This window comes from Colletotrichum siamense, assembly GCF_013390195.1.
Source record: "Colletotrichum siamense strain Cg363 chromosome Unknown KSG_Cg363_contig01, whole genome shotgun sequence".
Classification (NCBI taxonomy): domain Eukaryota; kingdom Fungi; phylum Ascomycota; class Sordariomycetes; order Glomerellales; family Glomerellaceae; genus Colletotrichum; species Colletotrichum siamense.
Genome location: NW_023501014.1, coordinates 1,276,983 through 1,296,236, shown reverse-complemented (window position 1 = coordinate 1,296,236; position 19,254 = coordinate 1,276,983). Strand labels below are relative to the sequence as shown.

The following is a 19,254-nucleotide window of genomic DNA, read 5'->3' as shown; positions in this document are numbered from 1 at the left end:
AAACAACAGCAATGGCGACGAGACTGACTGATCAAAGGCAGATGTTTGAAATCAAGGAAAGATTTGACTACAGAGGTTGGGACTGATTGAAAGCAAGCCTGAATGCCATTTTACTTTTCATGGGCAAGCTACTACTGGGAGACAAGGTGGATAACCATACCTTCATCTCCAAGACATTTGCCTTCTGTACTTCAATGCAAACAACCCGAAGTGTTACAATGCACTTAAAACAGACAGCCAGACATCATACGGCATTTCAGAGTATTGATGCTACAGGCAAAGAATATCCTTTTTCGGTGGTAATGAGGCTTCCAAAATCGACCATGTGCCTCGATGTTACTTCTGATAATGGCAAACCACCTGCGCAACGATCAGATGGCGGCCGACATCCATGGATGTCGAAGTACCCGTGTACAACTACATAGTCAATGATAATTCATTGTTTGATGGTGAGCAAGGAATCACCTAGGTGTCCTGTATATGAGGCTATCTCACATACATATAGCAGTCGAACGCCTTTGTCAAATACTTAGCCTAGGCGAAAGGGGCACCCAGATAGCAATATTTGAAGGAGACCTAAGTTTGGGGCAAGCGCATCAGTCCTAATCATGCCCACACCGTCATCTCTTTCTGCGGCCACTACCCAGTTAAAAATGATTCTATGGCAGCTACGAGAGTAGCCTCCATAGTTTGCGTTGTTGAGCGCTTCATTGACCTCGTTGTGAACAATTTGCTTCAAATCTCAATTCGATAACGAATTTGATGGCGATAAATCTACAGGTCAGCCCCTTCAGCTCACCCATCCATGGAGTGATGCACCCCTTCGACGGAGAGAGAGGGAGTTTACGCGCTGTTCTCCTGCGACGTTTCTCCGTTCCCCTTCTCCGGATTTGAAACAACGCCTGCACCAGTGGTGGGCGAGCTTTGCTGACTTGCGACCTATTTTATAGACAGCCATAAGAGAATGTGACCTCAGACAACAGGCTCCTCAATAGCAGAGGTTCAGTATTAGATACTAGCTCTTGCCATTGCTTCCGTGGGCCGACTGCATCCGGCGTCATGTCCAACATAGTTCGGCAACAACCAGTGAATCCACCAACAGCGACGTCGCTTGCGACTAGTCAATGCCGCGCATACTGCCGTGTCTCGCAGCTACGGAACTTGGAACATGCCGAACCACTGCGAACACTTCGCGGCTTGACATTTCTAAGGAAAATAACCCGAGGATTCATCGGCAAAGTTCCTGGAAACAGTTGATTGCGCCTTGCTGATTTCTTGGGAATAGTTCACCTGCAACACTGCAATCTCACGGCTGACCAATTGATGACCTGGCTTTTGCGTCTTACCCGAATGCAAGCCTCTGAATCATATTGTAGCGAGCGTGACTACGATGGCAGGGGACTAGTGCGCTGATCAACGCTGACCCTGGCGAACTTTTGGAAGACCAGCTCTTTGGCCCAGAAGTCAGGGCGCAACCGCCGACCTGAATGGAAACTCGACAGGCAAATGATTTATCTCTACCTGTCGAAACTTGGAGCTTTCTGATGATACTCAGTGCAGAACACATTCTGTACCGAATACGACTCAGCGTATTGCTTCATGATTCAAACGACTCATCAGTAATTCCTGAATAAGTGCTCTACACCAGTGCCCGGGGGTGATTGGTACGAGAAGGTTTTTTACCATGCAGGTGAAGGACAATCCTCATCTCACGATTCGCGTCTGCATGTCAGCAAGTATTCTGCCCCGGAAGGAACAATTTGCCTGACTTGAGGTGTGGCTGTTGCGTGCACACTGAGAAACACCCTCGCTCAGTGCAGTTGTGAATAAGGGTTGCTGCGCTAGAGGTTGCCTCCCAAAAGGTGACATCACAGCGAGCGTACAGATCTCGCTGCTTGGTGATACCCTCCCTCGCAACCCCCAAGCAGCCAAAACATGATGAACAGTTATTCAACCGTCGGTCGAATTAGAAATTGCTGCCCTCCAGTGCCGAAGGGCAGCCGTTACAGCCTATATTCCGCGCAGTAATCCAGCTCGCGGATAGGTCGGTCTAGACTGCGTCGCACCCATTCAACTCCAATGAGTCGCAGGTAGTATCAGATGTGGAAAATTTCGCCGTACTGCCGTCCAATGTCCTGACAAAGCGGGCACCGCCAGCTTGGGTCGGGCCCGGTGTTCCAGTCCCAACTCCGGTCCCGCGGACACACCAAACTTTACTTTCATGTGTCAGGTCCCGGCCGAAATTTCTAGACCCTGAGATCGTGGCAATAGTTCTTGAATCAATTCATCTTGCCAGCTTCACGACACGGCACCCGCTCAATCTTTCGCTGACGATGGAGACAGAGGCAGAAAACCTTTTTGAATATTCCATCGTTTCACCGACATATGTTCGTTTTCGTCAAATGCAACTTGGGGGCGGAAGCCGCTGTGACAAGATAACACCCGTTGCATCAACCATATCACGAGGCCAACATCTCCGGAGCATTTCCAAATCCCGAGTGTACGAGAACCCCGTATAAGGTATAGCGACGTCTAGTAAGTGAATTTGACAGTTGGTTTCAACGTGGGAACGCCAAGCGCCGTAGCATCGAGATCTGCAAAACTGCCATATCAGAGGCCGATATAGCCATTTCCGATAATATCTCCATAAAACACCAGAAACTCATCACGAACTGGTCCCCGAGGCGGAAACTTTGTTGACATTCTCTCCATAATTCTCGAAACCGTCGGCGTTCTCTCTGACGACTAACAACGTGATACGCGGCTAAAAGCGCATGAATCGTCGCGTTGGTCCGCGTATAGGGCTGGGGTTGGGGAAAACGGCACACACCGGTGTTATCCCGAGTGGATCTGCGTACGACTTCACTACTACAGCTCTGAACTGTAATCCGTCCTGTTGATCGAACTTAAGGTGAGTGATCGTTCTTCAGCTCGACTGAGATGCCAGCCGCCTCCTTTATCTACACCAGTTTGCCAGACCGACCCGAGGCAGTCGGAACAGCCCGGCTGCCGGAAACAGGAAAGTGGGATGCACGGGTTCCGTGCCGACCCCGACACCAGGACCAGCGCGTCGGATTCGAGTTTCCAACGGCGTTCTACAGCGCATGTCACCAAGGAGTCTTATTCAGAACCCTCGTCAGAGTTCGACCAGCGACAATGGCACTCCCTGCCCCCATGACTGTCAGCGGCCGATGGCATTCCTGCAGAGAGCAGTTCTCGATGTGCTGCCCAGCTGCCCAGTGCCGCGTTGCCGTGGCTGGGATCTTCGTACTGGGTCCGGCAGTCACAGTGAGTCTATTAGGCTTTCGTTCCCAGTCGAATGGTATTGTCGCTCTCGCATGCCACGGCCGGTGAGTTTACGACATTCACGTAATTAGAGTTCTACTGCTTCTCGCCGTACCCCACCTGCGGAAGCAGCTTGTCACAGAGCTACCCCAACTTAGGGAGTTCTGTCGGCGTATCCCACCTGCTCGTCCCACCCGCGCGGCACGCCTTACCTGAGAACCGCTGCGTGATTTCAGAAACGAATTCGAAAGGAGTAGTCCGGCGAGTTGATATCGCGAGTCGTGCCCCTGCACTGCAGCACTGCAGGTCATCGCATGTCAGAGCAGAAGGTTTGTTGTCTATCTCATCCGTAACTCGTCTGTCTGCTTTCCACGCGAGAGACGTTCATGGATGGAATGCCGGAAAGGTGGATTGCCTCATCCGGAAAGAGGAGATGTAAGCGCCAAAGAAATAACCAAATTAGGTCACTGCTTCAGCCAGTCTGATAATGGCAACCTCTCAGTCTCGGTATCGAGTCCCGAAAGCCACGACTGAAGTAAAGATCGTAATCAAGAGCCTCATTGGCCGCGCCGTATTGACAAGCTTGCGGAACTGTTCGTAGTTGTGAGAACATAGGATGAGAACCTATTCATCGGGTTGCCCTACAGCCCATCGACGTTTGAAAGTGGAGGAAATGTTGGGACGGGGGACACTGACCTGAGAACCGGCCACTATAGAGTTTAACATAACAGTGAATCAATGAAACAAAGTTAATCGCACGCTGCTCTGACGGAAGTGTTCAGTCTGCCTTAATATTTGACTCACGTAACATCAGCCGAAATCCCACATACCACATTAAGGCATTTGCCGTCATCGATCGCGATCGCGAAGTCACCCCTCTGCCAGGAAGTAGCGGAGTAAGCCGCGTTCCCTGATCGACAGGTTGCCAAGTCTCTATGATTAAGTACTCGCCTGTCTGCATTGCTTGTCAAGTTGCCAATGGTTTCACTGTCAACTTGTCCGCATCATCAATGGCAACCCGTACACCTATCCAAGACTCAATCCATGCCTTTAGCCGCAAGCAACGGAAAGTACGGCAGTCATGTAAAGCGTGCAGTTCTCAGAAGATCCGGTGCGGTAAACAACGCCCAAAGTGCAGTCGATGCACGATGAAGGGGCTGTGCTGTGAGTATGGCATGTCGATGCGTACTGGGGAGCGCCCTCGTGTAGTTGCTTCTCCAATCGTGCAACGAGAGGCGGGCAACACGACCCCGATCTCATCGAGAGACGCTCCACAGTCGACGATCGAGAATGCATTTACTCTCACGCAAATGGACCACTCCTCGGACCCCACTGCTGGAACAGCCCAAATGGACGACGTCCAAGATGACATCGACTGGGTCCTGCAGGCAACTCGCCTAAGCAATGCAGGAACACCCGAATTCGGACTTCCAAATGAGCAAGAGGATTCTCTCAATCAATCGTACGGCCTGCTACCTACGCCATCCACCCAAGAATACAGCTTCAACAACTTCAATCAGGATCACGGCCTTCAGTCCCTCGAACAGCAGCAACCGACTAGAGACCTTTCAGGCAGCGTGGACAGTCGACGAAGTTCATCCATCGACTGTGACGCATTCCGGCCCAGCAAAGTCCACGACTGCACCACCGAGGCTCTGATGCTAGTTGCTGATTTTCATGTCTTGGCAGCTGGCTGCTTGACTGCAGCGAAAGACCCCATTTCTCCATTTAATCTGGGGTGCTACACCGAAGACACTCCGAGAGAGATGGGGACAGTCCTGTCGGAAAACCGAAAGGCCCTGAAGAGGCTCGACAATTTGCTCGACTGCCGCTGTTCTACCAGGCAGGAGGTTTTGGTCTTGATCTACCTGGCCATCGCCAAAGCTGTGGAGTGGTATGCGGCGGTGCTCGGTAGCGACGACGATGAGGCGTCGCAGGAAGACGACGATCCAGCCACACCCCGGATGTTCAGACGGATCGCGAGAACCAGTTCATTCATGGGCAGCTATTCTTTGGACAACGACGCCCAAAGACTAGTCAGTGCGCACCTCGTCTTGACTCAGCTAAAGGATCACGTCCACCCTCTCTTGAAGAGATTGCGTCATAGACATCCGTCAACGTCGGCATCGATGGCGGATGATTCCTCGGAGCCGTCCACCTCCGGCCGGCGCACTTCTAGCGTTATCGAACATCACCACCTTGCTCTTTCGGAGGAGCTCAACCGGATTTCTGCGAAGGCAAACACCATCAAGCAAATTTGTTAAACATTTCTTTTCATCTCTTGGGGGTCTTCGATTGTTTTTGGTATTTTGAGTTATAATTAGGGGACGGGCAAACAGAGCCATGGATGCGAGCTTGAGAATCTCACTTGAAACAGCAGTGGACATTTAGCATAGGAATCGAGACATGAGCATATCGAGCGGGTCGGCTTTTAGGCATATATGATACCAGGTTGCTATTAGGCATATTGGCGCGGGGAATCGATCTGTACAGCATCTTTGTTGCTATTAGGCATTGGCTCGAAGCGGGTTGGCGATATCTTTTGTGGGCATTTAGTCCCAGTAGTCGGCGGTGGGATTTCCACGTCAGCCTTTTGATTTCGGAGTTGAAGGTGATTTTGAGTTTTGGACATGTTCTTTTGGGAGTCAAATGAGAAACGGCCAATTTCTGATAAAATATAAAATACAAATCTACTATGGAATAACTCATTTAGTGCCTTATGAATCTTGAGCTGTTCTTTCTTTATCCTAGATGTGTGCATTGACAGTATCTCTGAAATCCTTCGCACCACTTGAACTGCTATTTACAAGGAGGAATCAGACCGTACGATCTCGATCAGTGAGAGCTCGCCTTGGTCTGGACGATGAATCCTATGCACTACCAACTTGGGCGTCACAGAGCTGCACAAATCTTCAAATGCTGCTCTAGTTCTCTCGCGGCCGTTCAGATTCATGAGCATCAACATATCACGGTCACTGCAGTTGTCAGCTCTATCTTCGTTGAATGTAGAAGCGGTGAACTTACTGCATCCGGCGTTCTCTTTCGCGGCTTTCCGTCCCCGGGTCTGGAACGACAACCTCGTTGACGATGATCCGGTCTTGTGGCCGCAGAGCAGATGCAAGGCCTTGCAGGATGTTCCGCGCATACTTGTCGCTCCAGTCATGGAGGATGAAGCGACAAAAATAGGCAATGCCCTCGTTGTCAGCCATATCATGAGGCGGCTGCGGCGTCATAAAATCGTGGGGCCTGTACATGATGCGCGACTTGAGAGCCTCTGGGCAGGACTTTTCGCCAACGGCTACAGTCTCCGGCAAGTCCTGGACCTCAAATCGAAGCTTGGGGTACTTCTCGGCCAGCGCAATTGACACATGGCCTGGACCGCCGCCGACGTCGACGATGAGATGCCCGGACTGATCCAGCGTGTGCCAGGGATACCCTCCGTTCACCGCATGGCGGAAATCATAAGCACCTCCCGCGGCAATTCCGCGCATCGCACGGGCGAACATCTCATGCAATTGAGTTCCGTCGGCCTCGCGGAACCTCTGAAATTGGGAGATTTTGCGCCCGATGGATACCCCGTAAGGAGCCTCATCAGCCTCCATGCTGTAGCCATACTGTTCAAGAGCCTTTGGGATGGAAGCGCCCGCGGGATACGCGATAGTAGCGCTCAGATCCATCCAAGCCTCTAGATCAGGATCGGTGACCAAGAGCGCGGATGTGGGGTTGTGCGCTACCAGCCCACCGGGTTGAACATCGAACAAGCCGTAAGATGTGGCATGCTCAAGAATACGCGCAACAAGCGCCGGCTGAATCTCAGGCTTGCCTACAGCTTGGGAGATCGCCGCATATGTGGTTGTCCCCTTTAGCGGGACGTGGTTGGCGAACTTGTACTTCAGGATGACCTGAAAGGAGGCCGTGGCACAGTGTTCGAAACTCAATGCCAGCAACTGCTCCCTTGGACCCCGGATAAGCCGAATGAGCTGCTCCGCGGAGTCAACAATGGCGGCCTTTGCGTTGAAGTAGGGCGCGTTCTCAAGAGTCAGGTCAAGGTTAGGCGCGGGAGCCGAAGAGGATGGTTGTGGGAGCCGACGCTTTTCGCAGAACTTCGTTATGTCCGCCGCTGAGGAATGGATCGACGATACAAGCTCAAAGAGCTCGTCCTTTTGGGCTGCGCTTGGCATGACTGAAGAATTTTGGGAAATGGGGAAAAATGATTGATGTTGTTTTTGCAAGGGTGTGGTTGTCAATGCGTCCCAGCCAACAACGTTAAGCACGTAATGTTAGAAGGTGAGACTGTGGACTTGGTTTCTCTTTTAAGACGGGTTTACATCGACGGATCGCGAGCTCCCCGTGAAAGCTTTACGTAGACAGCTTTCCCACTCAACAAAAAAGTGTTCACGGTTCGCGATAATCGTGGGCTCTTCGTCCGGGCTTCTGTCATCTTGACTTTCCTGTCATCCAACGGTTACCGTGATCCGGAAAATCAAGGCATCCCACAGATGTAGGAGCGGGAAGCCGCCCTCGTGGTCTGTCTCGGCAACCTTGCGGGGACCACGGACGAGGTACACAGACATGGATCATTAATCCCCGATGCCAAGAAGGTTTACTTAGCGTATGAAGAAAGCTTACGTTGTGGAAACCGAGACCGATGAACTTGACTTGAGCCAATGAGATAGCTTCGTAGGGAATACTCCTACGCGTTATTAGCTGGGGTTCCGCCGTTCATCCGTACGAACGCCCGTACGCCCTAAGCGAATTGTTCCGTATGATTTCATGACTTTCCAACTGGCTGGCGAACCATTTGCCTATCCCATCACTAAAAAGCTTATTTTTGAAGCAATATTCATCCCACACGTCCCCGACCTATCGCAGGCATCCCCTCGGAATCTAACCAGACTTCACTCTTTCCAGACTTCTTCTCCCTTCTGCACGTAGATCACTAACCACAAGGCTTCTCGTAGGCGAGCAACGATATCCTAATTTTGCATGTATTCACAGAGGGCCCGGCAGTCAGCAGCATGCATTTACCCCAATTAAATGCCGAATGTCATGTTTCTGCCCCTAGCTCCAAGCGCATGAACATCTTGATTTCTCCCGATATTTGATAGGCTGTTCGCATCAGCGTTATCTTACGGGCGTTTAATGAACGATGATTATCTTCTTGGGGATCTAGTCCACTGTTGACGTGAGTGAAGGATTGGAACCCATGCGGTCCCATTCCTGCGGATGAATGGCACAGCATCTTGACAGAATAGCAACGGGGTGTTCCGGCAAGCTCCCACATACCGGATTCTGGATTACTCAATTACAGCCGGCGATTCAAAACTTTGGCCAGGTGCCAAAGACTTTCCCGCAATATTGATCCCCAACAAGATGACAGACCACCCGACGCTCGGTAGATCCCACGTGTCTCTTACCCCCAAGTAGCCTGGTGAAACATTGTCAGGACATAGAAGCACTGATTCAAGTCTGCGACAGTAGTCCATGTACCCGAGTCTCTAATGCAGAGTAGAAAGCCCCTTCTAGTGAACCTACGCATCGGTACCGCACAGCCATATCCCAACTCGACAAAATCGGCGAATCCACCCCGAGAAGTGGAGCCACTTCTTCCAACTCTCGGTGTCGAACCCCGGTAATCGTTTCTTGTGATTGCGATCTCGATGAGATTACTCATAACTTCCGTGGTAACGGTCCTCAACTAATTCATCGAGATCTACGCGGTTTCAAATCTTCTAAACGAGAAAGATCGCGATTTCACAGAGCCCCATACTTGGCTTCACTCGCAGATGGAATCAGATCAGCCAGCTGAGCCGATTAGGAGTCGATGTGGTGTTACAGGCTCAACATGCAACTTATGGTTTGTGGAAACAATGTTACAATACGAGTAAACTAAGATCTAAGGAGTAGTCCAAACATTCCAAAGGCCTCATGATCGCGATCATTTGCCTAGCACCCCGTCCAGGGCTTGCAGTCTGCCAAAGACCGCAGACCAAACATCTTCTGTGAACCTACTTCGCTATGCTTGATGCTGCGATGAGCTCGATTGCGCATGCCTTCCTCAAATGCCCCGACAGCTTGCGAGGAAGGTGATCCCTGAGTTGCTGTGAGAATCTTGGCAAGACTAGCAGCGTCGCAAATCGCGGTCTGGGCCCCAATCCCACCACAGGGGCTCATGGGATGAACTGCATCACCAAGTACAGTCACCATGGAGGAGGGCTGCCATGCGGGAACGTCTGGGACCGAAGATACAACACGTATGAGTGTTGCCTGCCGCGTGTCCTGGAGTTCGAACACGCAGCGGACGGAAGGGTGCCACTCTTCCGTAATGGCCAAGCTAAGGTTGGCAGCATCGTTTAGGACTTGTCCTGATGTCAGACCCCCTACTTTGGACGCCGAGGTGCCATCGGGAAATCGAAAGCGGGGCTCAGGGCCGATGAGTGCCCAGTAGAGATAATCTTCTGGCAGGGAATGCTGCGAACGGCTTGCCTTGCTGAACCGAATAGGTTCCAACAGGAGGGTCACCGGAGAATCCCCGATGAAGCAAGACTGGAGCATGGGTGCGTGGTCGGAGACGACTGTCATCCACCTTACTCCTTTCTCGGGGAACTTCGCAAGTACCTCAGGTGTAAGAGGTGTCTTTCCATAGATGCATGCAGCCCCGGTGTCCTTGAGCAGAGACTTCGGGATGTGATTACGGCGAATCACCGAGTGTAAGCCATCAGCGCCCACGATGAATCGGCCTTTGACTGTATGGCCGTCCCTGAAGGTAGCTGTGACCACGCCACGCTCAGCATCGGTCTTGTATGAATCAAGCTCTTTTCCGAAGAAGATGTGCTGCTCGATATCGGCCATCAGGATCTTTCGGAATGATGATCTGTCGACGCAATAGTGCGGGTTAAGGCCGATCTTGCCGCTCAAGCCTCCACCAGACCGGCTTTTGATGACCATACCCGTGAAGGGGTCCAAGTCCGTTTCCCCGATAGACAGAGTAGCGCACGAGGTTTGGAACATCTCGTACACATCATTGGGCAGAATGTCGGAGAGCGCCTCAGCGGCATCACCCTGGAGCTTCAAGCGGTATCCCTGCGGTCGCGAGTCGACAGCTGGATCGCGCTCGTAAACCCGGAAGGGGATTTGGCTTTTTCTCAATGCCTGGGCCAGGCACAGACCGCTTATACCTGCCCCGATGATGAGGACGGGTTGATCCGCACTTGTGGGTGTGATCGGGCTTTTGGGTGTGCAACCGTTGCGCAGATCGGACGCTGACTCTTTGACAGGGTTGCCGTTTGTGGTAGGCTTCAGCTGAACTGTCAACAACCCCATCACGCTATCTTCGGGCTGCTCTAGATGCGTGATCTGCATCCCGACCTCGTTGAGCAGAACTTTCCAGTCATCGAGTTCGCGCTCTCTGGCGTTGAAGACTTGCATCATCATGAGATCGCGTACTCTCAGCTGCTGCTCATGGAGGACTGTTGTTGAGCCTGGCGGAGGGAGCAGTGTGTCCATGATTACTACGCGGGCGTTGGGACGCTTCTCCAGCACTTCGCGGAGTTGCTGAAGAATGATGCGGGCATCTCTGTCCGGCCAATCATGGATGATCATTCGAAGGAAGTAAACATCTGCATCGACCACAGGCTGGGCCTTGAAGAAGTCGTGTGACATGAACTGGATCTGCGACTTGACCGCGGCATCGAGCTTCTCATCTGCCTCAAAGGCCTTCTGGGCAGCTGCAACGGTTTCCGGCAAGTCCTGAACGATAAACTTAAGGCGCGGGAACTTAGTCGCGACTTGCGCGGCAAGTTGGCCGTGAGATCCCCCCACGTCAACAACCTTGGCGCCATCGGGGAGAGAGCCCCAGTCAAAGCTCTCAACCGCGTGGGCCAAGCTCCACGACCGGGAAGCGGTAACGTTGCGCATGTAGTCGGAAAATACCGATGTCAGCTCCGCGTTCTTACGGATGTGGTCGAAAAACGGGTCCGGAGTGTCAAGGGCCAGGTTGAAAGCCGTCTGGTCTTTGGCGTCGGTATCACCCCATCGGCGAGTGGCGTCGGCGAATCGATACGCCACCGGCATGGAGTAGTTCATCATCCAGCGTGCCCAGCTCATGAAGTTGTCATCCCGCAGGAGGAGAGATGACGCGCGGCTATGAGCTACGTGGCCGGGGAGAGGCTCCTCGAGGAAGCCGTTGACTACGGCCATGCGTGCAACACCTTTGAGATGCTTCACAGGAACACCAGCGTCGGCTGCCAAGGTGGTATAGGCGATAGACCCGGTGGCAGGAAGGTGATGCAGAACATTGAGATCTACGAGCCAGCGTACGCAGGTCAACTCTTGGTACTATGCATTGTGAGCATGTTAATGGCAATGATGAGTGAACCTATATCAGACTTACGCTGTTGGCTAAGTGCTCAAGGTATCCATCCGCGGTGGTGGCAAGTTGGAGCAACTTAGTGGCCGACTCAATAAGCTTTTTCCGAGGATACTGAATCGAAGACCTCGAAGTATCTTCTAGCAAGCTGGACAGTGTAGTTTGGCCGGATGAACCATTGTGCGACTCTGTATCCAGGTGACGCAGCAGCTCCGGGCCGTGTAACGCAATCTCATCCAGAGAGCTCTTGAGTTTCTGGTACAGATCCATTGTCAAAACGAATAAGAGTGATGTTTTCAGTGGCTGAATGAATGATAGGATGATGATTGTGAACCCGAAAGAGGGAATGATTGAGACGGATGTGTTTTGTTGACGGTCCCTTGAGTCTGGGTTGCGAAAAGTGGGCAGACGAAAGTCATTGTGTTTCGGGGTATTGAATATAATGCCCCCTCGGGAACCTGAAAACCGCAACTACGGGGACTCGGTAACACCAACTACACGATGGAAAAGGCCGAGTCATCTCATGATGTCCAAATTATCTCTTAAAGATGCATGAAATCTCCAGACGACGAGAATTTACTTCGTCATCAGTTGTCATCGAACAAATGAAGTGTTTGATTTATATCAGCTACGTTTGAGTTCGGATGCAAGTCATCTTTCATCTAAACCATAACTCTCAGCCTCTCGTCTTCTGGTGATCTTTAGTCTTCTATATTCATTCTCTTTACGCCCGCCCATACTTGTGCACTGCCACCCAAGACATACACCATTACACGATGGCTGTCCACAAGGAAGTTTACGCCTATGTCTTCGGCGACCAGACCTATGACAGCGCAGAAACGTTGCGCAGTCTCGGGCAAACACACAATGATCCCCTTGTTACGGACTTCATCGAACGCAGTTGCGCCGTGCTCAAGCGCGAAATCGCACAACTGCCTTCAGCACAACAATCGCGATGCCCTCGCTTCGCGAAAATCGCAGACTTACTGTCACACTACCGCGCTGGCGCTCTCAACCCCTGCCTGTCCCAGGCTTTGACCTGTATAGCCCAGTTGGGTCTCTTCATTCGCCAGCATAGCAGCGGCTGCCAAGTATACCCAACTCCCGAGCAGTCATGCCTTGCCGGTGTATGTACGGGCGCTCTTGCTGCGGCGGCAGTGAGCTGTGCTCACAGCGTGTCCAGCCTGATGGAGCCTGCTCTGCACGCTGTGGCTATTGCTGTTCGTCTTGGAGCTCTTGCTTGGGACGTTTCCGGTAGAATCAACAACGATGATGAAGACTCGAGCTCTACTAGCGGATTCGCTGCTTGGTCCTACGTTGTTGCAGGCTCGAGTCCCAAAGCACTTGCCGATGCTCTGAAGCAGTACGCTGCTGAGACGATGCTTCCAATCACTTCCGTTCCCTACATCTCTGCGATCGTGGTATGTAAACACCAGTCCCATATGCTATTTCCGCTAGTAATGTGGCTAACTTCGTGATAGGGCCCAACCCAATCAACTGTTTCTGGACCCCCGGGTATTGTTACCGACTTCCTGGCTTCAGCAATGGGAAAAGCTGTTGCGCCAACCAGCACAGTCCTCCCTATCGCGGCTCCCTACCATTCAGCCCTTCTCTACAGCGAAGGAGATATTGCTCAAGTATTGTCCGGTCTACCCAAGAGCAATTTTCCTCGCAGTCAGATTCCCATCATTTCCACCAGCGCCGACTGTCAAGAAGTTGTCAGCGGCTCCACGCTTCGCCACGTTCTCGAAGAGGCTGTGCGAGACTGTCTTCAACGGCAAATGGCCTTGGATCAGCTCCCCGAGCGCCTTGCCCAGCACGTCAAGAATGCTTCAAAGTCTGTGTCTGAAATTAACACGGAAGTGGTTATACAGTCAATTGCTTTCAAAGGCACAGAGCGCTTGGTGCCTCCCCTCCGCCGCCAGTTGCCTACAGACTTGTTCTCTGTAAGAGAAGCATCCCATCACACCACCGAAGATCCTGCCTTGGACTCATCATTAGGATCAAATGGAGGAGTTTCAAAGTCTCCCATCGCAATTCTTGCTGCTTCTGGCAGATTTCCAGGCCGTGCAGACACGATGGACGCCTTCTGGGACATTCTCATCCGTGGCGTTGACACCCACGAGATGGTTCCTCCTTCTCGTTGGAACTCCTCAGCTCATGTTGGAGACACCAGCAACAAGAACGTTTCAGGAACCGGCTTCGGCTGCTGGTTGCACCAGGCATCTCAATTCGATATTGCCTTCTTCAACATGTCACCGCGAGAAGCTTCTCAAGTTGATCCCGCTCAACGCCTGGCTCTTTTGACAGCGGCCGAGGCTCTTGAGCAGGCAGGTATCGTGCCTGATCGCACGCCGTCTACCCAGAAGCACCGCGTGGGTGTTTGGTTTGGATCCACCAGCAACGACTGGATGGAGACAAACAGCGCCCAGAACATTGACACCTACTTCATTCCTGGTGGCAACCGAGCCTTCATTCCAGGTCGCATCAACTATCACTTCAAGTTCCGCGGGCCGAGCTACACGATTGATACCGCTTGCAGTTCCAGTCTCGCAGCTTTGCACCTAGCATGCAACGCGCTGTGGCGAGGAGAAGTTGACACCGCTATTGTCGGGGGTACCAATGTTCTGACAAACCCCGACATGACTGCTGGCCTAGACCGAGGCCATTTCCTATCTCGTACTGGAAACTGCAAGACATTTGACGATAGCGCTGACGGTTACTGCCGCGGTGAGGCCGTTGTCACTATCATTCTGAAGAGACTAGACGATGCCATGGCAGACAAGGACCCGATCCAGGCCTGTATTCGGGGCATTGCGACCAACCACAACGCAGAGGCAGAGTCTATCACAAGACCTCACTCAGAGGCTCAGATGGAGCTGTTCGATCATCTCCTAGCCGAGACAAACATCAGTCCCAGCGACATCAGTTACGTCGAGATGCACGGCACAGGTACTCAAGCCGGAGATGCGGGCGAAACCACGTCTGTCGTGACAACGCTCTCTCCTCTCACAGCGAGGGGCTCATCCGTTCGACCTGCAACACACCCTCTTCACATTGGTGCTGTGAAGTCAAACGTGGGACATGGCGAGGCTGCTGCGGGTGTCACAAGTCTGGCAAAGGTGCTCCTGATGATGAGGCATTCTACGCTTCCGCCCCATGCGGGAATCAAGACCAAGGTCAACCATAGACTGCCTGATCTGCCATCGCGCAATACCCATATTGCGATGGAAGCAACCGAGTGGCCTAGACCTCAAAACGGAACCCGTCGTGTCTTGCTGAACAACTTCTCCGCCGCTGGAGGCAACACCGCCATGATTCTGGAAGACGCACCAGTCCCCCGCAAGATCAAGACCCGGGACCCAAGACAGCACCACATTGTCGCCATTTCTGCAAAGACTCCAGACTCTCTGGTTTCCAACCTACGAAACATGATTCAGTGGCTTGATGGCCCGGCGACACTCTGGGATACAAATCTTCTTCCCAAGCTGTCATACACCACCACATCTCGCAGGATGCATCACCGTCACAGAGTTGCGATCCCTGCCGCCAGTCTCGATCAGCTCAGGTCTTCTTTGCAAAAGTACCTAGACTGGAGAACTGGGGACAAGAAGAGCGTTCCTGTGCCGCCCCGTGGAGCAGGCGTCGTGTTCACCTTCACTGGACAGGGTTCTCCACAGGCCGGTATGGGAGCTGACCTGTACGCGCGCTTCACGTCTTTCAGAACCGATGTGCAGCGCTACGACCATCTATGCACACAAATGGGGATGCCGTCAATTCTTCCTGTCTTTGAGCAGGCAAGTAGCTTCGGTAGTGGATCTCCCACTTTGCTGCAGCTGTCTCATGTCTGCTACCAGATGGCTCTCTGCAGACTTTGGCAATCATTCGGCGTCAAGCCCCAAGCGGTTGTCGGTCACAGTTTGGGAGAGTACGCGGCCATGTACGCGGCTGGTGTTTTGTCCCAAGCCGACGTGATTTACCTTGTCGGTAGCAGAGCCAAATTGATGGAGGAACACCTCTCAGCAGGCTCCCACATCATGCTGGTAGTGCTGGCACCAGAGGCCACCGTCCTCGGAGCATTGCCAGAATCCGCCAGGAAAGACTTCGAGGTTTGCTGCCGCAATGGAAAGCATAACGTTGTGCTCGGTGGCAAGACCGCCCAGATGTTGGAGATCAGGGTGCTCCTTGAGTCGAAGGGCATGCGATGCCATGTCCTCGATACGCCCCTTGCCTTCCACACCTCGCAGGTCGATCCGATTCTTGTTCCGTTCTTCAAACTTTCATCGAAGGTTCGGGTCCGCGACCCCATTGTTCCCGTTATCTCTCCGACCCTCAGCAAGGTTCTCCGCAAGTCATCGGAGTTCGGCGATGGCTACTTTGTCCGACACTGCAGGAACCCCGTCAACATTCAGGAGGCTTTGAACATTGCGAAGAGCGAGGATCTCATCAACGACAAGAGCATCGCTGTCGAGATTGGCCCTGCTCCAGTAGTCTGCCGCATGGTCAAGGACGTCGTCGGACCCCAGATGCAGGTGTTTGCTTCTCTGCACAAGGGAATCGACACTTGGCAACTGCTTGTGGAAGCCATGGCCGGCATGTACATGGCTGGCGTCAACATCGAATGGGACAAGTTCCACGAAGACTTTCCCGAGTGTCACGAAGTCTTGCAGCTACCGGCCTACGGATGGACGCTGAAGGAGTACTGGGTGCAGTATGTTCACGATTGGAGTCTTCGCAAGGGTGAGCCAGCTGCCATCATGGGCCCCGCCAGATTCCCTCACTCCTCGATCTACAGAGTGGTGAAGGATACTCTGCGTGGAAGCGCCGATGGGCAGGTCGTGGTCGACATTGATCTAAACTCGAAGGACGTCCATTCTATGGCTCAAGGACACAAGGTCTACGGTGTTCCACTGTGCACTCCGGTAAGTCATTTACCTGTCTCTGATTTGCCTCTGATTTGACTTACCTAACTCTTCTCCGTAGTCTGTTTACGCCGATATCTCTCTTATGATCGGCAACTACGTTACGCAAGTCGCCGGTATGGCCGTTGATGAAATGGTCACCGAGATCGAGGAGATGCATATTCAAAGCGCCTTGGTTGCGAACGATGTCGACAAGGAGCAGATCCTCCGCACTGATGCCAAGTTCGACAAGGAGAGCAACACTGTGTTTTGCACCTTCTCCAGCGTGGATGTAAGTTTGCAAAAACGTCGACTGATTCAATAAAAGCATACTAACAATGGAATCCAGAGCAAGGACAAGGTCATCGAGCAACATGCCAATTGCAAGATCCGCTTCTCTCCTTCAGAGGCAGTCAGATCGGACGCCACGCTTGAGGCGGCTTCGACAGATGCATTGGCACGCTCTAAGGCTCTGCATGCACAGGTCGGGGAGGCTGGAAACACTTTCCGCTTCAGCAAGGCCATGATCTACAAGATGATCACCCAGCTTGCCGACTTCGATCCCAAGTACCGTGGTCTCTCTGCAGTCACCCTCAACAATGACACTTTCGAGGCGGCGGGCATGGTTTCTTTCAAAGGACTTCCCGACAACGATACTTGGTTTTCCAACCCAGCGTACCTCGATGCCATCTCACAGCTTGGCGGTTTTGTGATGAACGCCAACGAGGGTGTCGATCTGGAGAAGGAGATCTTTGTCAATCACGGATGGGAGTCCATGAAGCTCCTCACTCCCAAGCTTGACCCGAACATGACTTACTACTCGTACGTCAAGATGACTGAGGGTGAGAGCAAGCTGTGGATGGGAGACGTCATTGTCTTTGATGAGAGCTACAATCTGGTTGGGTTTGTTGGAGGTGTCACGGTAAGTCCTCTTGCAGTCGTCGGCCGATTTCATCAGTGACTAACAGCAACTAGCTCCAAGGTGTTCCCAAGCGACTCATGCAGTACATCGTCAACTCTGCCAACAAGAAGGTCTCTGGCGGCATCACATCAGCGAATCAACGCGCACCTACGCAACAAGCCCCACTGTCACCGACGCTCGAGAGGCACACCGATGTTGCCCCTTCAGCTGCAATTGATGCAGTCCCTCAAGCGGCTGCCGATACCCAGAACGAGTCCGCGAACATGTGGGAAGTCGCTCTTACCATCTTGTCAGAAGAGAGCGGTATCGACAAAGGAGATCTTGCAGAAGATGTTGCCTTGGCGGACTTGGGCATCGACTCGCTCCTGTCTCTGGTCGTCTGCGGCCGTATCCGCGATGAGCTAGACATCGATCTACCTGAGCGAGCCCTCTTTGTCGAGTGCACCACCGTTGGCGATGTCAAGCTGCGCATCTGCGGACCTGATTTGGCATCGCCTGTGTCTTCGTCGACAACGCTTACTTGCAGCGACTCTGACTCCGTGGACTTGGAGTCGCCGGATCTGGTGGAGAGACCCTCGCCAATTCTGGACATGGACACTGAAGATGCGTGTCCCACACCGGTATCGTCTCTTGACGACGAGTCCATCGAAGACCTACTGGATGATATCGTGAAGCCGAAAGCCCCATCGATTCCCCCGGCTTGGTCCATGTATCTCCAGGGCTCTCGGAAGAGGTCCACTCAGACACTCTTCTTGTTCCCTGATGGCTGCGGTGCTGCTACGTCGTACCTCACTCTCCCGGCCATTGCCCCGACCACGGGACTTGTGGCATTCAACTCGCCATTTATCAAGTATGTCTCTGCTTCATTTCTGCTGTATTCTTCCTTGTACTGACAAACCTTTCTTGCAGAACTCCATCTCGCATGTACGATCACAACCTCCAAGAAGTCCTCGATTCTTACATTGCCGGTCTTCGCAACCGCCAAGAAAAGGGCCCTTACCACCTCGGAGGATGGTCGGCCGGCGGAATTCTCGCCTTTGCTATTGCATCGCAGTTGATAGCCGCGGGTGAAAAGGTCGCCTCTTTGACCTTGATTGATTCACCGCCACCCAACAATGGCTTGGACTGCCTGCCAGACAGATTTTACGAACATTGCACAAAGGTCGGCATCTTCGCCAACGAGATGCGCCGGGGCGCAGATGATGCCCCGCCGCCCGACTGGCTGATGCCGCACTTCCGTGCCTCGACGCAGTTGCTCAATGACTACTATGCCCCTCCTTTGTCGCCTTCTGGCGCAAGAGGACTGCAAGTAAACATCATCTGGGCGGGCGAGTGTGCATTCGACGGTGTTCGCTACCCGAAGATGCCCCCGCCCAAGGAGGGGGAGGTGGATGTGGAAGACATGAAGTTCCTCACGGAACGCAGGAAGGATTTCGGGCCTGGGAAGTGGGCTGAGCTATTCCCTGGGGCGAACATCACCAGCAGAGTTGTTGAGGGAGAACATCACTTTAGCATGATGCGCGGAGAGGGCGCTGAGAGACTGGTGGAGCTGGTGAGGGATGGTTTGGGGAAAGCTTCTTCTGCATGAATCAACTTCATGTTTTCATTTGTTGGTGTTTAGGTCGTTTCATAGCGCTGGCTAACATCATGGCGTTGGCGTTGGGCATCGGCATTGGATCGGATTGGAGTTTGATTCCCTTTTTTCATACTATCCAGATTGCAGCTATCATCATAGAGATTCAATTACAGCAGATAGAAAATTTCATGTGCTAGCATAC

At 52.6% G+C, this 19,254-nt stretch overlaps 3 protein-coding genes across 3 annotated transcripts; 1 reads left to right on the top strand and 2 right to left on the bottom strand.

The window, feature by feature from the left end:
* Positions 1-6,088: 6,088 nt before the first annotated feature.
* On the bottom strand, positions 6,089-7,466 carry aurJ-1 (O-methyltransferase aurJ; the record flags this gene model as incomplete). The annotated part of the gene is made up of 2 exons (XM_036632177.1): positions 6,089-6,260; positions 6,310-7,466. 2 exons carry the CDS (start codon positions 7,464-7,466, stop codon positions 6,089-6,091), a joined length of 1,329 nt encoding a protein of 442 aa, XP_036501906.1.
* A 1,765-nt stretch (positions 7,467-9,231) lies between these two features.
* Positions 9,232-11,923, bottom strand: aurJ-0 (O-methyltransferase aurJ; the record flags this gene model as incomplete). Its single annotated transcript, XM_036632176.1, has 2 exons — positions 9,232-11,622; positions 11,678-11,923. The coding sequence occupies 2 exons, from the start codon at positions 11,921-11,923 to the stop codon at positions 9,232-9,234; spliced, it is 2,637 nt and encodes an 878-aa protein (XP_036501901.1).
* Positions 11,924-12,429: 506 nt separating this feature from the next.
* Positions 12,430-19,064, top strand: pks27 (Non-reducing polyketide synthase pks27; the record flags this gene model as incomplete). The annotated part of the gene is made up of 6 exons (XM_036632175.1): positions 12,430-13,074; positions 13,135-16,575; positions 16,637-16,846; positions 16,904-17,476; positions 17,530-18,326; positions 18,386-19,064. 6 exons carry the CDS (start codon positions 12,430-12,432, stop codon positions 19,062-19,064), a joined length of 6,345 nt encoding a protein of 2,114 aa, XP_036501902.1.
* Between the last annotated feature and the right edge of the window lie 190 nt (positions 19,065-19,254).